The sequence below is a fragment of the Patiria miniata genome, unplaced genomic scaffold (genome assembly GCF_015706575.1).
Source record: "Patiria miniata isolate m_02_andy unplaced genomic scaffold, ASM1570657v1 HiC_scaffold_3, whole genome shotgun sequence".
NCBI classification, from domain to species: domain Eukaryota; kingdom Metazoa; phylum Echinodermata; class Asteroidea; order Valvatida; family Asterinidae; genus Patiria; species Patiria miniata.
In genome coordinates this window covers 15,506,277-15,530,327 of record NW_024037069.1, presented here as the reverse complement: position 1 = coordinate 15,530,327, position 24,051 = coordinate 15,506,277, and the positions used below count along the sequence as shown (strand labels likewise).

General features: G+C 40.0%; 2 protein-coding genes and 1 pseudogene across 3 annotated transcripts; 1 reads left to right on the top strand and 2 right to left on the bottom strand.

Annotated features, from left to right (window-relative positions):
• The first annotated feature begins 1,453 nt into the window (after window positions 1-1,453).
• On the top strand, window positions 1,454-7,091 carry LOC119737152. 2 transcript variants are annotated; one of them, XM_038211271.1, is made up of 3 exons: window positions 1,491-1,516; window positions 2,226-2,287; window positions 5,700-7,091. In XM_038211271.1, exons 2-3 carry the CDS (start codon window positions 2,272-2,274, stop codon window positions 6,482-6,484), a joined length of 801 nt encoding a protein of 266 aa, XP_038067199.1. In that variant the 5' UTR covers window positions 1,491-1,516; window positions 2,226-2,271; the 3' UTR covers window positions 6,485-7,091. The 2 variants fall into 2 exon arrangements, with proteins under 2 accessions (XP_038067200.1, XP_038067199.1); XM_038211272.1 differs by lacking the exon at window positions 2,226-2,287 and having other exon boundaries at window positions 1,454-1,516.
• Window positions 7,092-8,164: 1,073 nt separating this feature from the next.
• LOC119737150 lies at window positions 8,165-22,962 on the bottom strand (annotated as a pseudogene).
• On the bottom strand, window positions 12,999-14,726 carry LOC119737151. Its single transcript, XM_038211270.1, has one exon. The coding sequence runs from the start codon at window positions 14,323-14,325 to the stop codon at window positions 13,657-13,659; it is 669 nt and encodes a 222-aa protein (XP_038067198.1). The 5' UTR covers window positions 14,326-14,726; the 3' UTR covers window positions 12,999-13,656.
• Window positions 22,963-24,051: the final 1,089 nt, after the last annotated feature.

The window sequence follows — 24,051 nt, the reverse complement described above, 5'->3', positions numbered from 1 at the left end:
GTTCAATTCTTTCCGAAAAATACTATGATCTGGTCATAATAAAAGTTCATGTTTTCGAAATACCCCGGTAGCTATATTAAGGTAGTGTCCATGTCGTATAAGCAACTCCTTATATGGAGATTGGCGCACGCGTTGCGCGTAATGCGCGATGTCGCGCGTAATGCGCGATGTCGCGCAGAACGCAGCTGTGCCGGTGTAGTGAAATTTAGCACTATGAAGATATTGACTCACTGGTAGTATTGCGCATGCCTACGTACGTACAAGCACGTTCGTTTATGGTGTAACTCGGGGGGGTTTCTTTTGTTCCTCTTCCCTTTTATTTTATTTGTACTTTTTCGCAACGGCACTCATTGGTTTTTACCAACCGAGGAGTCCTCGCGATTCGGATTCTGCCCTCGACTCGTCGATGATGTTGCACGTGCGTGTCCTCGATTTACACCATAAACAAACGCGTGTGCACTGTAAACGTTCAATTCAACCAATAAAACGGTAAACAACAGGCCCCAAATTTCAAAGGAGTCTTCATTTCATGTGACAGTGGAAAAGTGTTTAAGACCAGCCAGCCGGTCTTTATCAACCGTTTAAAACCGGCCACGTGACGGTCTCAACCAATAGGAATGGGTTAACTGTCTTGCGTATTTGTGAATAATGGTTACTTACATTATTTGCCCAATTTTCAAGCCAATAATAATGATTTTTAAAGCTATAATTTAAATCTGTCAAGGCTTTCATAGAATCATGACTGTAAAGCAACCTTTTGACGAACGTCTGATATACTTTGCAGTATGCAAATTTACAGAAAAGCCTGTTGATTGGTCCAAACATGCATGGCAGCCTCCACGGTGTAATTGATGTGTAAGGATCTGACGAGTTTCCCGTCAGTATAGAACTCTCTCCAACGTCGATTTCAGAACTAAAAGAGGCACACAAAACGGTAATTTGCGCCTCAGCATTTTTTTCAAAGAACCCTTTTGAAAGCTGGAATCCCTGAGGTTTTAACGTAAAAGTGTTTTTACATGTACTTTTAAAGTTTATATTGAACAAAAGAAATGGGTATTGTATAAGGGCTCCCTTGTGCAAATGAAAACGTATATAAAACCATAGACCTTGCTATCGGGCGCTCGACAACCCCTATAGGCCTAAAACATTCTGCCGAATGCTAAATATTTCGTATTTTCTTTTTCAGTTTTACTCAATCTTACCCCTAGGGAGGGGCGTGGCGCTCGAACGACAAACCCACCGTTTGTCCATTCATCACTATCAATTTTTAACCTTAAAAACGGTCATTATGATATAAGATAAAAGGTCCTTTTAACTTGTGTCTGAATGTGATACTTGATATATTTTTTTGGAATATAATGTAGGGAAGTGTCTTTTAGGAGGCACCGTATATTGGCACATCGCCCAACTGCTTTTACGAAATCGGAATGTACAGGTCAATGGTTACATTACACCCGCCATGCATGCGCCATTGTTTACGCGCGAAAATCATCCTTTCCAGTCTACACACCAACGTGTGAGTATCGTACCAACATTTTGCTTAGGAAGACCGGACTGTGTAATTGCTGTACATTCTCATTTCATTGTGTCACTATTACTGCCACTACAGGTCGAAGTTTTAGTTTATAGTATGAGGCTAAAATGAGTGATTTGGCACCCGAGATTCACGTGCAAATCGCATGTATTGTGTGTTGTACACTTGCGTTTCGATCTTCGCCTCAATACTGTACATAACATCGGGAAAGCGGAGTCCACACAGTCGTACACTGACTTGGCGTTCGGGGAACTGTAACTTTAATAGAGTTCTTAAAAACGTTGAGTACTTGGAACTTATTAGGCCCTAGACTTCTTAAAAACCTTGCACTTGAAATGAAGAACTTTAATTGTAGCAGTTGGAATTTACTATTACTATTAGGAACATTACTCTATAAACTTAGACTTGCAGCTTGTAGAAATTGTATCTTATTCATTATAGTTCAACCCTAGTGAGCTCACATTTATGTTGATGTCATAAACAAGAAATATTGTAAAGTCGTTGTGCAAGAACAGGTTTAGTTAGTAACAAGTTCATGAGAACAAGCATATTTGGACTCCTGTTTTGGTTTCCGTGGCGTCCTTATTTGAGCGGACCTTCGTAACTACAGCTACAATAATATACATGTGTAATATTACATGTATATACAAATACAATGTATTAATTTATATTTCGATTATTAAACGTTCAGAATTTCGTCACAAACATGCGGGAAATCTAGCAGGAAAAGAGTAAGCATGATCTATCTACAGGGTGAGTAAACAAAGGACCAATTATTTCTGCATCGGTCCCACTTTCAAAATCTGGAATATGAAAGCCCAATTAATAAGCTTTCTTTTTATAAACATAATTCAATTACTTATTTACTTTTCAAGTTACGAAATTTTGAACACAAACACCGTTTTAAAGTTATGTCCACGGATCACAAAAAAATGTCCTGGCCTTCTTCGCGTTATTGGGACGTTTAAATTAGGACAGAGTTATGGGGACTTGCTGCTGTCCCCACAGCATTTTCGGCCCCCACAAATACCTCGTACATAGTTTATGTCCCCACAAATGGGTGTTTTTAATGTGGAGGCCAGTGTGTGACATTAGGGTCAAATTTTCAAAATAGCCAAATTAAATTCAGCTTCACATGCTTTTGCAGTCTAGGGTCTATATTTTGTCAAAAACAAAACAATTTTTCTGTAACATGACCCTTTTTAGAGTAGCAACATGATGAACTGGCATATGGGACACAAATTTCACCTGTAACAGTGACACCAAATTGTTAATTTCTGTTAGAGCTCTCACCAGGTTATTGTTCAGGTATGGTAAAGACATGTTGCTTTTTAAGCAATTATTTGCAACACATATAAGTTAAAAAAAACTTTAACATTATCCTTGTTCAACATTTGTTGAAAATCAAATATCAAGTTTTAGGAAATTTGACATATTATGATGATTACAAAAATGTAGCTCTCACTTGACATGAAATTATATTATTTTAAGACAAACACTCACTTGTTCTCTAAAAGCAAGTTTGACAGCCAAAACTGCAACTATGAAGAACAATGAAGATTTACAAACACCACTAGAAAGCATGTTATTGTAAGTAAAGCCTGGTGTTAACCAACATTTCACCTGTAACGCTGACACCAAATAGTCACTGTTACAGAGTGACAATCCTACAACTAACTAATAATAATAGTAATAAATGGTATCAAACCATTTAAACCTTTCTATTTAGTGATAAGCTTGATGGTTTCTACATCAGATGCTTGTTTCTGAGACTGGAAATTTAAATATCAGAGTTTGTTATAATAATCATTTCCCCTGTAACGCTGACACCAACACCAAAAACACTTTTATCACTTTTCTTCACTGTAGTTCTACTTTAACCTGTCCTATGCCAAAGTTTTCATTGTATTAAAAAACTTAGTCATTATTTTAGCTAAAAACTCAATCATCAATCAAACAGGTGCTTTTGCTTCATTGTTTCAGCTGAAAATAGGTATTTCACCTGTAACGGAGTCAGTGTTGACACCAAACCTTTATTGCCTCTTATTTCAAATTCTAAGAGAAGGATTCAAAATTTAATGGCATCTATATTCCAAGCCAACATCCAGGATATATTTTTAGTTAAACTTGTTGACAAATACAGTTTGACAAATTCAGAGTGCAGCTGCAAAGTATCACACTGTAACGTTTTTTGATGACACCAAATTGATCTGCCAATATTTAAAATTGGTTGTACTTCTTTGAATTTCACTTTTGGTCTTCTTTAGTCTCTTAATTTAATAAAATCTTCAATAATCACTTAAAATTTAAAATAGTAGACAGTTTCTACAAATATTATAATCAATGGTAAAGTTCACTCTGTAACAGGATTTGCTGACACCAAATGTTACAGAGTGATGGTATTTTTAGCGGGCATGTCAAAATGATACAAAGTTGCCGATGCACGAACGTTGTGTTTATTATTAAGTTTTGGGTTATCATCAATCATTTAGAATTAAAAAGGACCAAATTTATCAATTGAAAGAATGAAAACTGTGCACCATTGGACAAGCTGTAAAAATGTCACGCAATTTTACCTAAAAATGTCATAATTCTGGCTAATTTTTGATCAAAATTATACAAATGCATTGTGGTGATTTAATTTTTTAAGAAAGCTTACTAATTGGGCTATCGTTTTCTGTATTTTGAAGTGCTACATGTAGAACTTCATTTAAGAAATGGTTCTGACATTTGGGTTTCCTTTTTTTACTCACCCCGTATTTTCCGCTACTGATGTGCTTATTTTTCTGTGGCTGATAGTAAATTTATCAATACATGTATAAGGAATTAAACAATTTGTATGCAATTAAAACTATCTTTTGTTGGACGTTTATTTGTTTTTGGAGTTGCAACTTGCAACAAGCACAATTCAATACGTGGGAATTTATACGATTTATTAAATTCTGTTCCATCTGTCACTGTCTGCGAAAGATATATATTTGAAATGATAAAAACCAGCGAGCTGATCAAAAGCGTATTTTAAAAACTTAGCAACTGTAATTATGTCTAACATGAGGTTAAACTTTGTACCGTTCGTGTGGACTGTGCCCTTGAGATAACGAAAGTGCACCAACGAATTCGGGTTTATGATACTGCATGATATACATGCAGCAGGTCTGCGCATTACTTTTGGTTGACTTTTAAGGCAAGAGTTTTGTATGGTTGCGAGGTCATAAAGGTGAGTCGGATCCTTGAAGACTTTCATTTCAATTAAAGGGTGAACGAGTTTCATGGACGTCTAACTCATATATACCTACAGTGAACATTTTCTGTCATGAGAGACGTTAAAGAGTCGTAACTTTGTGGTTCCACTATTTACATCCCCAATATAGCAACGTACGACCCGACTATATAGGGGTGCATACCTATGTTCCACAATACCGATGTTCCCCAATACCGATGTTCCCCAAAATCCCTACCAATATAACCCTAGCCCTAGCCCTAACAAGGGCGGATCCAGGGAGGGGGGCAAAGGGGGCCACCCCCCCCCCCTCCCCCCATACGAAACCATTTTTTTTTTTTTTGTATGTGACATCGCAATAAAGGCAGGCAATGAGTACACCACTATCATTTCCTCAAAAAAACATTGGTTAAAGTGGTCAGAAATTGCCTCATATCGCACCACAGAGCATCTAGAATCCAAATTTTTTTCGGGGCCCTTAAGCGGGCCCCGTACCCCACGCCGTAATTTTGTTGACCCACTTTTTTGGGGGACCCAAATTTTTTTGGCCCCCCCCCAAAAAAAATTGTGTTCTGGATCCGCCCTTGAGCCCTAACCCTTTTCTAAGGATTTGGTGGAACATTGGTAGTGGGGAACATCGGTATTGGGGATCATCGGGAAGATTCCGACTATAGTAGGGGCATTTCCCCAACTGTGGTAACACAGTCATACATACTTCATATACATGTACCTTTGTATTGTATTGTTTTATAAATGGTGACGGATGGGGAACCAGGAGGAAGCCTTTCTTTTGACGGTCACTGAGTTTTTTCATAACTATGTTGTTCTTTTTGAATACCAAAGGCTGGTAAAGTAATAATTGCAGTAGTTAAAAACGGGGGATATGCATTTTTATTTTCCTCATTCATGAAACTTTTTTGCTTTCATCTCCCCTATGTCTTTCAGGATACATCATGAGAGTCAGCTATGCTGCCGATCTACCCATAATAACTCTACCAAATAGCGCCCTCACCGGCGTCCAACTCACCAATGACAAGGACTATGCCAAGTTCACGTCATATGAAGCACGTATCCCGGCCGAGACTACCGTTGCGCTGAGATCCCCAGACAGCGAGCAAAGCGTCCACATCTATTACTGCATTAGCGGGAAGGGGAAATGCGTCGAGGCTGGCGGTCAAAACCAACGGGAGATTTGCCCTGACACTGTGATGGCGCTCTCTTCGGACGTCACCTATGAGTTGAAAGTGTCAGCAGAGGGCGGCATGCGTCTGTTCCTAGTCTACTATCCAGACGCCCAGGTGGTCTACCGATCGCTTGCAGTGGTGCGAAGTCTGTCAGAGGTAGTTGGGACTGACAGGGATATCGACTGGGGAGGCGGCCACAGCCGGCGATATCTCATCAAACAAGATGGCTTCCCTCTGGGTATTCACAACACCTGGGTGTATCCGAAGACATGTTCCCGGATGTGCTATATGAATCACATCGAGGGTGCGTACTACATAGCAGGGAAAGTAACCTACGAGTGGCAGGATACCAGTGGGGATTGGGTTCACGCCACTACGAAAACGGATAGCGCGAACGGCACCAATTACCTCATGAATATGCATGACTGTCACGTGGTCAAAGTCCATGACGAAGAAGCCTTGTGTATCTGTATCTTTGATCCTGTTCTGACAGGGGATGAGATTCACCATCTATCAGAAGGCGGTTTCTCTGGATACAAATCATAGACCTGTAAGCCTTAATACTGATAGCTCATGCTAACTCATACTTTTCTTTACGATGCTTTGGTGTTCAAGTAGAGCAATAATTATTTTGCAGCAACTCTTGAAATCTTATACACGGCCAATATTTTTTTCCGTGTACGATAAAAACGGAACCATCCATCTTATGCTCACTGGATCTCGGCACAAGGTGAAGGGAATTTCTTAGCTTTATTACCATGCTAATACATAGTAGATCCGTGTCGAGGATGGCAAGTGTGAGATCTTTCAGGATTTTTCCTGATTTTAGGATTTTGCCTGATTTCAGGATTACTAGTTCCTGATTTCAGGAACTTTTAAAGAATCCCTTTTGAAATCTGGAATCCCTGAGGTTTTACCGTAAAGGTGATTTTACATGTACCTAAAAAGGCAAATAAAAACGTATACATGGGACCCTCTGCCACCTTCAAACATTCTGCCGAATACCAATTATTTCGTGTGTGTTTTTTCCCTTCATTTTTCCTCAATTTCACCCCTGGGATGGATCGTGGCGCTCGAACGACACACTCAAATTCAATGTTTGTCCATTTATAACTATCAATTTTTAACATTAAAAACTTTCAGAATAGGATAATTTTTTTTGGGGGGGGGGGGTTTGGGGGGCTCACAACAAGCTGGTTTATTCTACTCAAGCTCGTGTTGTAAAAATGAAATCATTTAATAATGATTGACTGAAAATAATTAGCCTAGAACAACAATAATCCCCCTTTGAGAAAAACTTCGATTCCCTTTCGAAAGTGACCCCCACTGAGCAATGGACCCTGATTGGGAGTAAATAAAGGTATGAATCTGGGCCGAAAACCTTTCAGTGTCGCCTGAAATTGTGTCAGGCGGTCGTGACAAAAAGTGGCCTCTAACGATCACAAGACAGTTAAGCGCGCCCTCTCGCAAGGCAGGCAGCGCAGCTGCAACATGGACGCCCCCTGTATTTCAACAAGAAAATTAATGTATAAACTGATTTGGTCAACAACTGCCAAAAAGTTCGAAAAACAATTAAGCTGAACTGTAAACACTGGGACATGCTATGACTGTAAACAGAAGTTTGATTACTCTGGCGCAGGCACAGTTCTTGCCACAGAGACTCTAAAGGAAAAGGGGATCTGTGTGAGTAAAACTTTAGTCAAACCAGGAGTACACATGTTTCATCTTCGTGGAACTTGGCCAGTTTTACAAGCCTGGAAACATGACGCTTTTACTGTGTTGTTCACCTGAACGTTGACCACCCTTAATACTCGCTTGTCGTCAATATAGGTTACATGAGAGAAACAGCCCCCAACGGCCACTAAGACCTTGGTAGTTGAGGTTCTGCCATCATGATGACATTGAATTGAGATGGAGTCAGTCTTTGCTCAAAATGGACACCACCTTGACTGTCAACTGTTCGCAGGTATACATGTATATAGGCAACCGTTCCGTACTGCCGCTCTGAGGCATCACAAAACATGTGCAGGGACCTCTCTGCCATTGTTGTGTAATGATACCACAAGCGGTTGACATACTCCTTCAACACGACTCCCGACCGCTACGCACCCAGGGGAAATAATCTAGACTACATATTAAAAGGTTGCGTCCTCACAGTACAAAATTCGTTCTGAAAAAAATGCTCTGATTGTGTTATAATTGAGCCCCCCCCCCCCAAAAAAAAAATATTGTAATATTCTTTTCTACACGGTCTCAGGAGAACGAATAGCGCAGTACTCGGGACCTATGTATTGATGGACATTTTTGTTTAAGTGAAGTTTCTTGGCTTGCCTTTTAATGGATATAAAACTTGAGCATTTTAAAATAATTATTACTAATACTTTTATTATTATTATTTTTCTTTGAACATCATGATATCTGTCTAGGCTCACAGTCTGGACGGAGAACGAATAGCACAGTATTCGGGACCTCATGTTAAGTGTACCTTCTTGGCTTGTCTTTTAATCGGAATATAAAATTTGAGCATTTTTAAATAATAATTATAAATACTAATTTCTTAATTTAAATATTAATTTTTATGGGTTTTTTTCTTTCAGCATATTGTTGAATATGTCTACGGGCTTTCATTACAGAATCATGACTATAGAACCACCTTAATCGCTTTGACAAAATGGCCGATTGTGGAAATAACAATAAAGATGCCCGGCTAGTGGGACTCATTGTTGTACATGCACCATCTATATGATACATCTTTGCATGTACATGTAAATTAACAGAAAAGCGTCCAACGCTGTCGATTGGCTCAAACATGCATGGCAGTCTCCACGGTGTATATCATTAAAATATATACCGGTATACTGGAAAGATGTTTTCGTCAATTCTGAACTCTGTTCAAACATCATGATTTCAGAACTGACGGAGGCACAGAAAACTGCAATTTTCGCCGTTAAAGGGCAGCTGTGACACATTTTTCACTGCAGGTTTATGTGAAAAGTATTGTTGATCAGCTTTATTGGCCGGTTAAGTTGACGACAGTTTGCCATGTTTTTTTTTATCAATGACTGCATCGGTTTGTGCTGCTAAAGGCGCGATTAAACAAGCTGAATGATGAAAATCTGAAAGTTAAGAGGCACGGTTGTCTATAAGCGAGGGTCTGCTCCACATAAAGTGTATATAGACAAGGTTCAGGCCTCGTCAAGCCCCGATTTTTCAGAATCATAGTCCCAATCTGTTGGTTTGGAACTAGACTAAAGGCCAGCAAGGCTCTTCCTCCGCTGTCGCCTCAAGCTATGCGCCGTGTCGGATAGCGTCTTGGCACGATGGTCCTGCCACGTTAGTTTCTCCCGTAGATCTCGGAGTAGGGTCTCCTCGGTAGGGTAGGGCCGGAGCTGGAGTTAGGAAGCATAAAACATCGTATGATAAAAATAATACACACAGTTGGTTCTCACCAAACCAAACGTGCTTTTTTCAGTTTTAGTGAGATTCGATTTTTGTTAATTTGATTGAAAAATAAATCAATAATTATCGATCTTATTTTAAGACAATGACTGATGTATATTTTCATTGTGTTGCTTCAGAGGCTCTTTTTTTGGGGGGGGGACTGAACACTTTTTAAGAGCCTCGTGATAACCCCCCCCCCCTCCCCCTCCCCCCCCCCAACAACAAAAATGACGCCACTTCTTGTCAAAGTTCTCGCGATAATTCTTGTTCATTGATGAGCGGCAAGGCTAAAAGGAAGGCACACGTGCTAGGAGACACGCCTGGAGCTTACCAGATCTGTAATGGCTTTGAGGTTGGCCTCTGTGGCGTGCTTGGCATAGAACTTCTTAGCGACAAGGATACATTCTGCTCCGTTGCTGACGAGGCAAAGACTAGGCTGCTTGCCGAAGGCCATGTCGGAGACTCCCTGAGGCCAGAAACCGATAAACAAACCCTGAAATCAACTATCAATACAGTGCTTAAGAAGTTAGTTCAGTACTTAAAATCAATATTAGTCAAGTAGAGCAGATGCTTCCTACCAGTTTCTGCTGTAACTGGTGTCAGCAAGTTAACCGTTCGCTGTACCAACCGTCCTATTCAAAATCACTGCTGGCAGCGCCTTTTTCTTTCACATATATTTAATTTTTTTTATCTTGTAATGAGAGAGCTACATTTATCGTCATTAAGGCACTGTGGGTAGCGTAACTCTACGATCATTGCACATATAATGTTTCTGTACATTGCCTACGAATGAAGGTTAACCATGGAACTGAAAACCATGCCATCATCAATAATACTTACGAAAATTGCACCTGGTTCCAATGTGTCTATTTGTACAAAGGTATCTCTCCCTATGCTGGTTGTTTTTGCCAACTGTAAAAAGTAAAATAAGCATCAATAGAGATTACACGTATAACGTTTGTTGAAAACTCACATTATTTGAGATAAAAAGTCAGTCCGCCTCAACATTGCGAATGGATAAGCGTGTTCATTAACAGCGTTTGAAATCGATCATCGGTCGTTCTAACGGTGGTCGATTCAAAGGGCCAGGGGGTGGATGATGGGTAAGATTTTTGTAGAGGGGTGGGGTGGGTGAAGCGTTGCAGTCTGCAGGGAGAAAGAGCAAAGGCATGAAGCAGTGAATTAGGATTTGCAATAATCAGTGATGACGTCATTCGGGTCAGTCATTGTGAACATTCCGGTGTCTTTTGGTACTCATGTAAGCTTTAAGTCGGAGTGGTGGCGGCCTTCTTAGTCAACCCACCACCCCTGGGGTCCGCCCTCCATTACTTAAATTATAAGTTTTTTTCATCAAAATAAATGACAAATAAAGTGATATTTCCATCGTTACCAATTCGTCGGTATCCGAGTCTTCATCCAATTGGATTGTCGGGTTCTGATGGTTTTCAACGTGGGAAGTGTGGCTGCCATCACTGGATTGGCTTGAGGGCGCTCTCACTGTAAGAAAAAGAGCGGTATCACCAGAATTTTACAATATATCTAGAATGGGCAACTAAAAGGTTATAAAAGAATCATCATTTTTGATCGTTCTAACGAAAGTGAATTGTCAAATGGGGCTCGTATAGGCTAAGAGTTTTCCATTCAAAACTCTTCTTATAGTATAATAATTTCAAATCCCTCAGTCAAATGTACAACACATTATCTTATGTTCACTTTAATCATTATAGCGTATACATGACACTCACATTAAAAACAAAAACGGATCGATGTCTTTATTTACTCACTGGAAATCTATCGAGCACTGCTAGGAATGATTCAAAATCCCGGGTAATGTTTAGTTTTACTTAAATTGAAATTCAATTTTATTTAGTTCAATCTTACTTTTCTCCTGATCGACTGTGCGATTCGTCTCTGGGTTCGGCGTCTTCTCCGAGTGTTGTCCTTCGTTGATTCTGGGAAGGCGTTTCGTGTGAGTTAAAAACGGGCCCTGACAAAAAATTCAAAATATGAATCGGGCTACCATTATTGACACTAAAAATTTGACGCTGGGGGGGGGGGGCTATTGAAAACGAACGATGTTAGACACAATCGAACAATAATTGGTGGCGCTATTTGTTTTGGTATACATGTACATGTATTATATGTATGCCGACGCCACGATTTTGTGGACATGAAAACGCTTTTGCCGACCTTAAATTAATAAGTATAGGCTGTGACCCAATGGGGCTTGAGTTTTATGTTTGCGAGATAGACAGGCTCCCTTTTTATTATGTAGCTTTTTCTATAAACCCTCTAAAGGATATCCACCTGGTGTCCCGTTATGTTGACTACAGTCTGAAGTTTTGATTGTCTGAGGGCTTCTTGTCAACATATCTGATGAGCTTTATTTAGGCCTACGAATCTTGCTCTTCAGGAGTTGAAATAAAAGTAAACTGAATTTGAAATCGAAAATCGTTAACTGAATAAGCATTAGGTCAACGGGGATTTCCAACCACCCCCTACAGCGACCCTCTTGGGATTTTTTTTTCATTGAATAGAAAGACATTTTGCGTCAGGGGTAATGTTAGTGCAGAATAAAGCTAAGAGTAGTCCCATTCCAGGCATATAGACTTTCACAAGTCAGCAATATTAATTTGGAAGCGAGGTAAACTTTTGATTTTTGGGAAGTTGCGAGTAGAAATAAAAGCAATGATTATAATGTAAATTAATACCAGTCTGCTCTGAAGAATAATTTGAAATTTGTTATTAAACATAATTCTAATACCCTTATGTTCAGCCACAATTCAAAACAAAAATTGAAAGTGAGGCTTGCCACACGCACTCCAATCATAAAATAGTCTGGTACCATCCCAATCAACAGTTTACAGTTTACGAAACGGATTAAGGAACACGATTGAAAACAGCCTACTCGTAAATAAGGTCTATTTCAACCTCGTCCCCAGTGCTTACTTTATTTCCAACGATGTTTCCAATAGTAGACCCTGGATAGGAAACTTTCTTCCTGTATCCTGATTGGATACCGGCAATTGGCTAGTAGTGGATTTTTATCGTGTACTTGGTGCTATTATTCACAACGTGCAGTACGTGTTTTCGCGATCATTCGTCCACGCCTTCTCGAAAATACTAATTTCCTTTCCAATTTGCTCATATTAATATGAAATATGATACTGCATGTTGTCTCGATAAGATCGTAACAGTTTGATTTCAAAAATCGTGTTTTCGTAACTCACGCCGTGCTCGCGCTGCTACGAATTGACTCTTTTTTTACCCCAGACTCCGCATACAAAAACAAACGCTAATGTGTAACGCATATCCAGGCACCAGACTGTTCCTCATTTGCATACGTGTACAAAAATCTTGCACATGCAAATGATCCAATACTAGGGTGAGAGAGCAGGTAGTGGTGGGCGCGTACTGCTCGACACCCTGGGGACGAGGTTGGGTCTATTTAGCTATAACGATGGTCTATATAGCTATAACGAATATAGCTATAACGAAGGCCTGATGGTTAATAGGAAAAGTGCGGTTGCACGTGAAGTAACAACAAGTTTCCGGGTATGTACAATTCGATTTGTAGTTGAGGAGTGATCAAGCAATAAATAAACAAAACACGCAGCAATGAGATATGCTGAATTTAATTCCTTAAAACATGCATAAATGGCGACAGATTCCCATGACATGGTACCGTAATTTTCACATTCCCCAACGATTTTGAGCATGACAACATAATACCTTCATTATGTGCCCATACAGCTGGCTTATGCGGTTTAATTTTTTAAAAGATATACATGTACACATTTGACCTCCGGAAATATTTCAAAATGACGAAAAGTTACGTCCTGGAGGCGCCGTCCTTCCAATCAAACTCTTGAAAATAAAGCAATACAAAAATCCAAGCAGCTAATTTTATTTTTTTATGTAAACAGAAATCATATACTTCCGTCCCCTTATATAATTGTGGATTATGTCCCTCGTGTGTTTGACCTTGACGCCTCTGTTCAGGTATAGTAAACAGAATTGAATCGAAAATCGAACTGAATATGCATTGCGTCAACGGGGATTCCCAAAATTACTCCCCGTCGCTCTTCGTGCGAGGTTTTGATATTATTTTAATCAAAGTCCATCCTAAATTACTTTGGCCTTTAAAAAATACAGCATGAACAGTCCACACAACATGTATTTGGAGTGAAGAATTGTGGCCAGCGATCGGGTGAAATTTCGCTTCAAAAATGTTAGAAGGGAACAGAATCTGAAACCATGCAGTACTAATCGCCGGCCTACGTTGCGTAGATATCAGACAGCTGCGCCTCTATCGCATTTCTCAATCCCTCGACATCGTAGAAAGGTAGGTCCTCTCGAAGTTGTACCAACTCAGCAGCGTAAATTTCTTCTTGTGCATATGAGATGTCGAAATCGAGAGATCCAGTCAGGATGAATCGCCACAAGTGGCGAAAGCTGGCGGCATCTTTGTTGATCTCGAACCGCACCTTCGTGCTTGCATCGTCGACCATGCCACCAAGGTGCGACTTGACAAACTGCTCGTTCTTCATCAAGGTTGAACGGAGCTCCGTGAAGCATTCCCCGCCTACAACGAAGTGAATCCTCGCAACCTCGGCACCAGCCCGGTACTTCTTCACAGCTTCGGTCAGTTGCCTGTTCTGGTAGAACTCGGCCTCTGATTCCAGCAGGTCCATGTCTTTGAAATCCTTGGGTAGGTCCAGCCGACCGCCATGGCGCATGAAGCCCAGCACGTAGCGGAAGAGAGGCCCATCAGCGTCGACCAGAAAGTTCCCGGCTTTGTCCTTCTCGCATTTCTTCTGGAAGTTGCCGCTGAACATGCGGCCCAACGTGGAGTCCACGTTGCTTCGCAGCGTGCCCAGGGTGGTGAAGTAAACCAGACCGCCAACATTCAGGCCGATGAATCGGGATTGTCCGCAGTCCGCCATGACTCGGAATCGTCAGTTATGATTTTTATTTCTATCAGCCCACAGTGCAAGACCAGTGTGCAGTGGACCAGCCAAAGTACAATGTTAGACTTCGGATGGCACACCACTATGGGATGGGAAAACTCATTATGGATGAGGCAGTTTTTCCTTGTCAACTTCCTGGTTGAGAGGAAACTGGCTTGTTCACTGTGCCACAAAATATCCGGCACGCGCATCATCGGGTTTTAGTCCGGACACTACGTCAAAAAAAAGGGGGGGGGCGGCTGGTACCCATAGTCCAAATGGGGGGTGATCTTCAAAACATTATTTTGCGTACTGGAAAATGTATACCGATTTTCAAGGCGCATTGTGAACGGTTGCATTAACAGAGACGCCAAAAATGCCACACTTTTGGACCCCAAATTTATAGAATGACCCACTGACTCGGAGTCGGAAGTACAAGTACTCGTACTCGGAGACCTGTACTTGTACTCGGAAAAAAAGTATCGTACTCGGCAACCTAAGTACTCGGCAGTACTCGGTACTCGGGAACAAAATCTCGACTGCAACACTGGAAACAGTTAAGAAAATACTGACATTCAAAGCTCTGTACTTTTGCCATCAGAAACGTTAATTTATAAACTCTCTACCTCTAATTTTCATTTCAGCAGCGTCAACTGTGAAAAAGGCTGCGCCTGTGCAAGAGAGAGTGAGACTTTCAATGCGTTCAAAATACTTAGCAGAACTTTCATTATTGATGTGAAGTAACGTAACGTGCCCAATAAGTGCGACAGCAGTGTTGCCTACAAAAGTTTAATTTCCTACTTAAAGTTGGAGTTTTGTGAGTTAGGATCCGGACCAGTTTTTTTGTTATGTAAACGCCTATAAATGATATAGGCAGACCTTGTGTGGCAATAGACTCTCAATGATTAGGAAGCCGTTGGTAGTTTACCAAAATGCAGTGCAGATACAGATAAGTAAACGGAATCGGTCTTACCCGAGAAAATGTAGACAATCCAGGCCTCTCCTCAACGACCATTTCACGGTCCTCGGTAGCCTCTCCCTCAGCCGACGACTGCGGCGACTCCGAGCCGTGCTCCGTGGAAGCATCGGGTACTTGCGACGAAGAGCTAGTGGGACGACTTGGATCGGAGACCACGATGTCAGGCAGAACCTCACGCCCGCTCATTACGTTCAGATGTGATGACGATCCGTGATTCACGGTGGAAAGTGATGCGTGGTCTGCCGGCTCCGTGGTGGACAACGGGTCGGCTCTCATGGGGACCCGCACGATGTTCTTGGGCCGTGTGTCCTTGAAGCGCCGGGACCGCCCCTTGAGAGCTCTGGCACGTTTTCTCTGCATGTCTCGGAGTTTGTTGGCTAGTTGCTCTTCGTGACTTACCGAAAAGGATGCTGCTGCTCGCGGTGCAATTGCTAAGCAGAAAATGAGGAGACAACATTGATAGAGAAATACGAAAAATTAGGAAAAGATGTCTCATTTGTTTTTTTTTCTTGGAAAAGGTTTCAAGGAAGCGAAAAATCATATGGGCCTATGCCATTATAGGGATTATTTTAATATAACAAAGTTTGGAGAGTGTATATAGCCTATAGTGTTTAGGGTTTGTGAGTCATTCAGGGGTTCGAATCCAGCTGCTGGCCACATGCTGTATCCTTGGGCAAGCCACTTCACCCCCCACTTGCCTCTCTCCACCCAGGAGTAAAAATGAGTACCGGCATTAGCTGGGAATAACCTGCGGTATGGACTAGCATCCAAGGGGATTAGAAGTAACAGTTTCATGCCTCGGAAACCGGAGATAAACCCTGGCTTGATGGGCCACATTGGCTCGTATTAAACAGGCTTTACTATTCACTTAAAAAAACAACCAAGTACTGTGAACTTACATGGCAGATTTCGTTTCCTTTTAGCAGGTACTGGCTCCTCATAGTGAAGTTTCTTCATAACAGCACAGCTACCCTATTTGGAAATACATTTAGAACAATCTGCTTTATTACAAAACCAACGTTGTCTTATATAGGCCTAGGTCTACTTGAACTTTACGCTTAAGTAATGTTATATTGCAAGGTTTTGTTTGTAAAAAAAATTCTGAATTAAGTTTTGTCCGTAAATCTTGGTTTTTTTTATGTGTTTATTTGAACTAAACACTATACATAAAAACAATACATAAGCCATTATTTTCTAATTACGTTTGAATTAAAAACAAAAACAACCAATTAATTAAATTGCAAAGAGGGATTAAAAAATAACTTTGCCGACGATTTTTTTTTCAACTTAACTCTTTTAGCAATATTATTAATACACCTGCAGGTATACACACATATTGTAGAACAAATGTGTATATGACTTACGGATTTGAGGACGTAAATCCAGTCGCTTTTGTTGCTGTCCTGTTCGATAACGGTTCCTCTCCTGTTTGGGAAACCAGAACATGCAGGACACGTTACTGGTGTGACGTCTAAGCAAACCTTCGAAATTCCATGTCATGTCACAGGCTGAAGGCTCATCCTGTTTTTATGTTCGTTTTTTTGTTTAAGAAGTACTTGTATATTTGTTTTTAAATATTGTTTGAGTATCCTTTATGTGTTCTTGTTTTACTTGAATCTTCTCAAACGTCTTAATTTTTTTAAGGGATATATGTTTGTTTGATATTTTATACTTTTTTGTTTGATTGTTTTTTGTCCGTACTGAAGTCCCGTATTGTTGCTTGTTTTTCTTTTATCTTTTGTGCATATCATTTCAAGCCTTCGATTTTGTAAAAGTCATATTATTAGTTTATTTTAATGCAGGGCCCTAATGAAAACCAGCTTTTTGCTGTTTGGGTTTACCCTGGATAAATAAAGGTATAAATAAATAAATAAATAAATAAATAAATCCTGAAAAGTTGTGTTTCCTGAACTTGAAATCTAGACTGTTTTTGAACTTGATATTCGCTAGAAGGCAAGTTTACTGGTTAATTACCAGGAAAAATCAAAGGGGCAAAGTTACATGACCTATGACCTCGATTTAAAAAGAAATGTACCATATTTGGACAAACTCTCTGCTAATTTTGTCTGAAAATTATGGGATAAGTAGAGGTACGACATATTATATGGAGATACGGAATGCAATTGTTCCCGGTTATTATCCAGGTTATTCGCTTATAAAGCGAACATCAAGTGAAAACAAGGTATATACTTCAAATTCAGGACACTGTTAACTTTTCAGAAAATTGTGCATGCATTGGTTTAGGCCTATTATGTGGCTCACAATACGGAGAAAGTCAAGTATTTGATCTACATTTATGGGGCTACGTCAAATAGTGCTGAACGAGATAATGGTGTACATCAGTTCCTTTATGATTTTATTTATGATCAATATTATTAAAGTTTTAAAATTTCAGACATATTATGTACCGGTATAACTCCGGAAGGCACGATTAGCTGCAAATAAATTCAACTTTACAGGAGCGTGACCAAAAGCCAAGCATTATTCGGTCTTTGAGTTCTTTTCTTTACCTGTCCTCTTGAATGCAAGCCTGGGGTATTTGGTGAATTATGAAAGGATCGAGAAAAAAAAATTTTAAACCACCTCCGAAACATTCTCCCAACAAAAAAATGTAAAATGTTGTACAATAATTGCGTAGTACATCCAAAGGTTCAATCACCCAAACTCACGTGAAGAAATTGAATCGGCACTTTTTGGGATGTTTCTTGAGGAGATGCAAGGGCCAGCCCTTGAAGATGCTGACCGACTCGATGAAACTACTGCCGTCCACTCCGCTGATGTTACTCACACCCCCTGCCAGGAAAATTCGGGAGTACTCCTTTTCCCATGGTAAAAAAAAAACATTCGACAAAAGACACAAGTTAGCTAAAATTCACTTATAATCTGTTATTGGCACATAACAGTTCGTTTGATCCAGAACAACACAATGGGCAAATGAAGTGAACGATTCGTGTTCTTATTCTTAGCATACACAGAGAAAAATATATAATGATAGGCCTACTGAGAAATTCAATTTGTTGATCTGTCATGACTTTCACTGCGTATTATATCTGACCAAAAAAAAATACCGAATAGGCATCTCAACATTATGTTTTAGGCTACATAAAACATTTCTTTGAAATAAACCTCGATTCTTAGGGATAACTGCAATTACCGCCGTTGATTTAATAAAATACTGTTACAATTATTTACCATGTCCATTGTGAAACACATTAATAATAAGCGATAATCATGTTTTAAATTTGGAACTTAAATATTATGACTCATTTAAATATAAATTTGAAATAATATCGAAATTAAAAAAACAAAAAATTAAAAAATGGTGTGTGGGCGAACAATTCTTATGAGCATTATCTTTACGAAACATATGACCATCAACATTTCTATTCGGCACTAAATGTTGAAACTGTATTCTTGCAAAAACAGAAAACCAAGATACGAACAGTCGAACACACTAAAAGTAAAATCATACCTTGACAGTGAGGCTTAACAGTTGGATGTACTCTTTGGAAATGACGGTGACATTGTGACGACCTCTGCTTATTATTGCTTCATGCTGAAAATAAAAATTAATTAAAAAGCACATTCACAAAGAACAGTAAATTCATAACCTCTCTATTTTCAAAGTTATAAGCATAACATTCACAATTGTGCCCTATTTCGGAGATGTCGACTGGTCCGAAAGTTTTAAAGGGAGACTGGGAGTACGTTTTCTGATTGGTTAAACCTATCACGTGATAAACCTACCCCGAATACTTGTCCTTTCGCCAAGGCGGTGGCCGGCCGACCACTGTTTTCTGGATCGCCTTCAAGAAGTACGGCTAAAGGAGAAATAAAAAAAAAATCACAACTTGATATAAAAATGTGACGTCTTCCAAATTGATACGTCAAATAACCAGTGTTGAACATTTTCTGCACTGGAATCCGTGGCTACAGTACGTAAAACTATCGTTTAAAACTTATGGAATTCTAAACTTTTAGACACACTTTTATGGCCAACGTACTAGATTCGACATACTAACTTATGAGAGTGCACATACACTGATGCCCGCTCCCAAAAGGCGGCACTCTAACAGTACAGTACACCACTTTATGTTAAAATTTAAGCCTTTCAGTTAAAATGCTTTTTTAAATATTAGATTTACACAATAATCCGTGAGATGACTGACGGAAAACCGTACCTGAGCCTCCAAGTACGAGATAGAACGCATAAGGTCGGCGACCGTGTCGGATGATGACGCGGCCCGTCTCATAGCTCTCAAACGCCCCTGCCCGGATCAGGCTGCGCTGCATGTGTACCGGGTACTTGGTGATGAACTCCATCTGCTGAAGCTCAACTTGAACCTGAAAAGTGGAAGAAACTTTTTGTTTTAGATAAATGTGTATACAATGACGTGACTTAAACAGCATGTGTGTGTATAGAACATTCAAATATCAGTGACGGAGGGGGGAGGGTCTCTGATTATATGAAACTAAGATGGGCCTGGGCCCGCTTTAATGGACCTGGACCCGCTTTCACTCCCCCCCCCCCCCCCCCATATCACCCCCTTTCTTCAAAGCTGGATTCGATCAGGGCAGTCACGAAATAAAATAGAACTGCTTTGTTTTTCAATTTAAAGGAAATATACATCATTTGCTTTTGCTGTAATTTTCAGAAATGGATGGAATTTGGGGGTTGGAAATATATAGCAAATATAGTTACACTGACTTTTTCGAGGTTTTGGGTTCAAAAATGCTATAAAAACCAAGAAAAACAATCATTTTCCTGTAATCTGGTTCCCTGACTCCATATAAGAAGAAACAGAGCAGTTTACATACATTGGGGAATTGTAAGGTCAGGGAACCAGTCTAGCTGGCTTGTACCCGTTCATAGTCGTGTAATCGATTAGCAAACAAGTGCGATGGTCAATTGGGGCCAGTATTTGAAAAAAAAAGCCAGTTTTTCCAACGCTAGTCGGCCGACCAGCGTTGGAAATTGATACAAAAATACCACTTTTCTTGAAAATGACAGTATACTAGGTGCCATGATTTTACAGGATGCTTTCCACTGTCATTCACTAACAGTCCAGCAAGGTATTTCAAAATGATTTGGTAGTTTTATTTTTTGATGTTTGCAAATGTTGTATTTTCCCTTTAAAGCTAACATTCGAACAAAACTGACCTTCAAAAACAAAATGGTGCTGAAAATGAAACGAAACCAATTTGACAAATGCAAAGAATCGGAGCTGCATTTGGTTCTATAATTTCGAACGCGACGAGTAAGTTTTGTAAATCTCAAACGAAGCGTTCAAGTTATCCTTATTCTTGATCATGTCCTAAGTCGTTCTGAAATTTGTTGCAAATTTGTATTTGCCTATGGTGTTCCGTGTTTTCGAAATTATGAGCGATATTACTTCAACATTGAGATAGTATGAAGGGGCAAGACATCCATTGGTAATAATTATATGGAATGCTAGGCCTATGTGTGGATTTAACTATTCGGCCTATACACTTACGTGGTGAATGTCTTTTTCTGTGCGTGCAGGCGACGGAGTTTCCAATACACGCTTGGTTTCACTAGAAATGTTGTTCTGTTGAAAAACAGAACATGCAAATTGGTAAGTGTACAAACATTTTTACAAAGATTCAATGCTTATAAAAAAAAATATCAGTGAATTATTTATTCTTATGCGTAGGCATAAGGAAAAAAAATACATTTAATTTAATACCCAAGAAGGAAGGTTTTGGCAAAATCTTGATGTATTCAAAGACGATATTTTAATTTTGCCTAACACCTTGGAGTTTCGAATTGAAAGGAAAACAATTAATGAAAAGATAGCGAAGGATATATCCTCGACCCTCCACAATCTGAGCAGGTAACGCTTGCAACGTGCGCGCGTTATCACACACAAATTGAAGGTGAATGCGTAGAAAAGGGACCGCGTAGCTTTAGGGGGTCTGACGATACATTTGGTATTCACCAATCAATTAATTATTAAAACATTGACGGGCAAAACACCTGTTTCTTTGCTGTAAACATTGTCACATCGAATAGCAGATCCCCTCTGATTTTGTACTTATCTCCGGCCTGTGCAGCGTCTATTGCGCTAAATAGCTTCACCATCTTAGCATCGTTCTCCCTGGATAAAAATGGGGACAATTTGTTTTACATTTTAATTACCAAAAATAACCAGCAACAATAACTACATTTTCAATCATCAATTATATTTTAGATCCGATATTATCTTCAGATTGTAGAAGGATCTTACTTTGCATGAAGAAGAGCTGTCAAAAACATCACAATAATGTTCTCCATACACAGTTTAATAATTCAAGCATTGACACGGATGAAGAAAAAAGAGGACGAAGCTATGAACAAAAGTTTCTGTAAATTGTATTGATCGATTGACTTTTAAAAAGAAATAAAAGCGGAAGCATTATTCACCCCCTTCGGAAAGAGAGGAAATCGGGCAGTCGTTTACAGTCAAATGCTTGGAAACAACCTATTTCGCAATTTGATATTATTGTTATAAACGTGTATTTTGGAAAACTTACGTCAAAATGTATGTCCTGCACATGCGCATCAGAAGCACAATGGTTTTGGCGATGGTGCGCAGTTTTCCAAATTTCCTCAGCTAAGCAGGGATTAAAATAATAACAATAATAACTGTTAATATGTCTCATCATGCAGAGTTTATTAAGGGATATTACAAGAAGGAAACATTAGCCCGACTGCAAAATATTACGATGTAGGCCTTTAACACCGTCCTATAGACCTATACGTACAATTCGTAGAATCTTAAAAATGAGGTAATTGTACACAATTTGCCACTTTTTTCGCAATTTGTTCATGAATGAATATTTGCAGACATGATAACGGCAGATCTGAACATAAATTATCTTGCCCTTAGTTTTGAATTTTGGCTGCGTTGTGCCTAGTTATTTCTCAAGTGTTTCAGTTTAAATTTCACAACCCTTAGATCAATCTAAAATGTGGAACAGAATTTCAAAGCACAAACATGCAGACAAACACCCCGACAAACAAACAAACAAACAAACACCCCGCCACCAACACCCCAACAAACAAACAATATACTTACCCTAACAGGAGGCTCGGGCGGGTCATCTCTCCTCTCGGCATCGACGCGGGGGCTCCTGGTGGGTAACCTCCCGTCCATGATAGCCCCACGCCGCTGCTGGCCTCGCATCATCAACGGCAGGCCTTCCCCGTCAATACTGCCTCTCACGTCTGCGGCGAGCAGCGACCACGCCCGCCCCTTGGCTTCCCCCTGTCTCGTGTTGACCGCTTATTATGTGTCTTCTTCTTCTTGCTCCCTCGGTCCATCATGGCAAGTACCGTCCTCAGCTTCTCCTGTCTCTTGAGGCGCCCCAGATCGGAGGAGGCACCGCCGACGAGGGGTGATGATGATGACGCCTTGATGGGTGGGCGTGGCGATGTGGTGATGGTCATCTTTGGGGCGCGAATCAGCGGCGCCAGAGGGCGCCCACCGCTCTCGCGTGTCTCTGCCACTTCTCCCATGGCAATAATTTCACTTTAAAAAGGAAGTTCTCCAATCATCTGATGATTACATTTCCAAAAGATATATCATTAAAAACAAAGTTGTCATATAGGCTAGCTGAAGCTTATCCAACTTCGACGTGATGGTTGTGACTCCAAACCTTTATAGATGCAAACAAAAAACAACAGTCATTTTAATACTACTTTTTTTTTTTACAGACAAGGTTCCATCTTCTCAAAATGGATTACTTACAGTGCGAAGAAGTGTCTAAAATCCCCAGGCAGACAGATACAGCATCTTCGAAATCAATTCAGACTTAAAACTCACACAGCGCAAACCTGGTTTTATTTTAGGCTTGGTAATCACAAGGCCCATTCCAAATGATTATTCTACCAAGCGCCAATCTCGACAATATTGCCGAATATTGCCGAAAAGTCCGGAAAACATCTTTCCCTACCGCTTCATTGAACCAAGCTTCTTCACAGGAGAGATTGACAGTCATACCAGTCATACCTGAGTCATACAGTGTCATCCAGAACCTCATTCTATGTATCACCGTCGTATATACCATGTCATCTTTCTTCAACTTGGAGTATGGGGCTAATTTAAAGCTCTAGGCAGGCACCAAGGTCCAGAACGTCAACTGGTCCACTTCAGCACAAGTTGCCATGTTGACATGTTGACATTATTATTCTCCGTCCCAGCCGACATATAGGGCCTACTGTCTCTTTCACAATAACAGATCGTTTCAGGAACTGAGAACACAATCGATAACACCGCAGACTTTATTCTCTAACGGAACATCTCTCCCTACGACGTCATCTCAGTGAATGTCTTCATCGATTCATCGATTATTTCACGCAATGAAGAAAAGTGTTCGAGATATCGATTATAATCGAGTCGGATTATGTGTCTTGCACCACATACACTGACATATAGCAGGGAAACGTGTTCAATATTTGGTTTCAGTGGCCAATGGTTGAGACTGGTACAACCGTGAACACTTAAACATGGGTTTACCTTCCATAAATTAAATTTAATATCAAAAACCTTCCATAAAAAGTCCCATACATCAACATTTTCCAAATGCGGTAGGTTTACTTAACCATAGATCCCCTCGTTAGTCTACGTCTTTGAAGGAAAATCGGCGATTACTCAACTTGTTGCCAAATGTTGGTGTAAATAAACTGCCTTCAAGTTTTGGCCACTTTCTTTATCATTTTTTTTCTGAATTAGCCGACAACT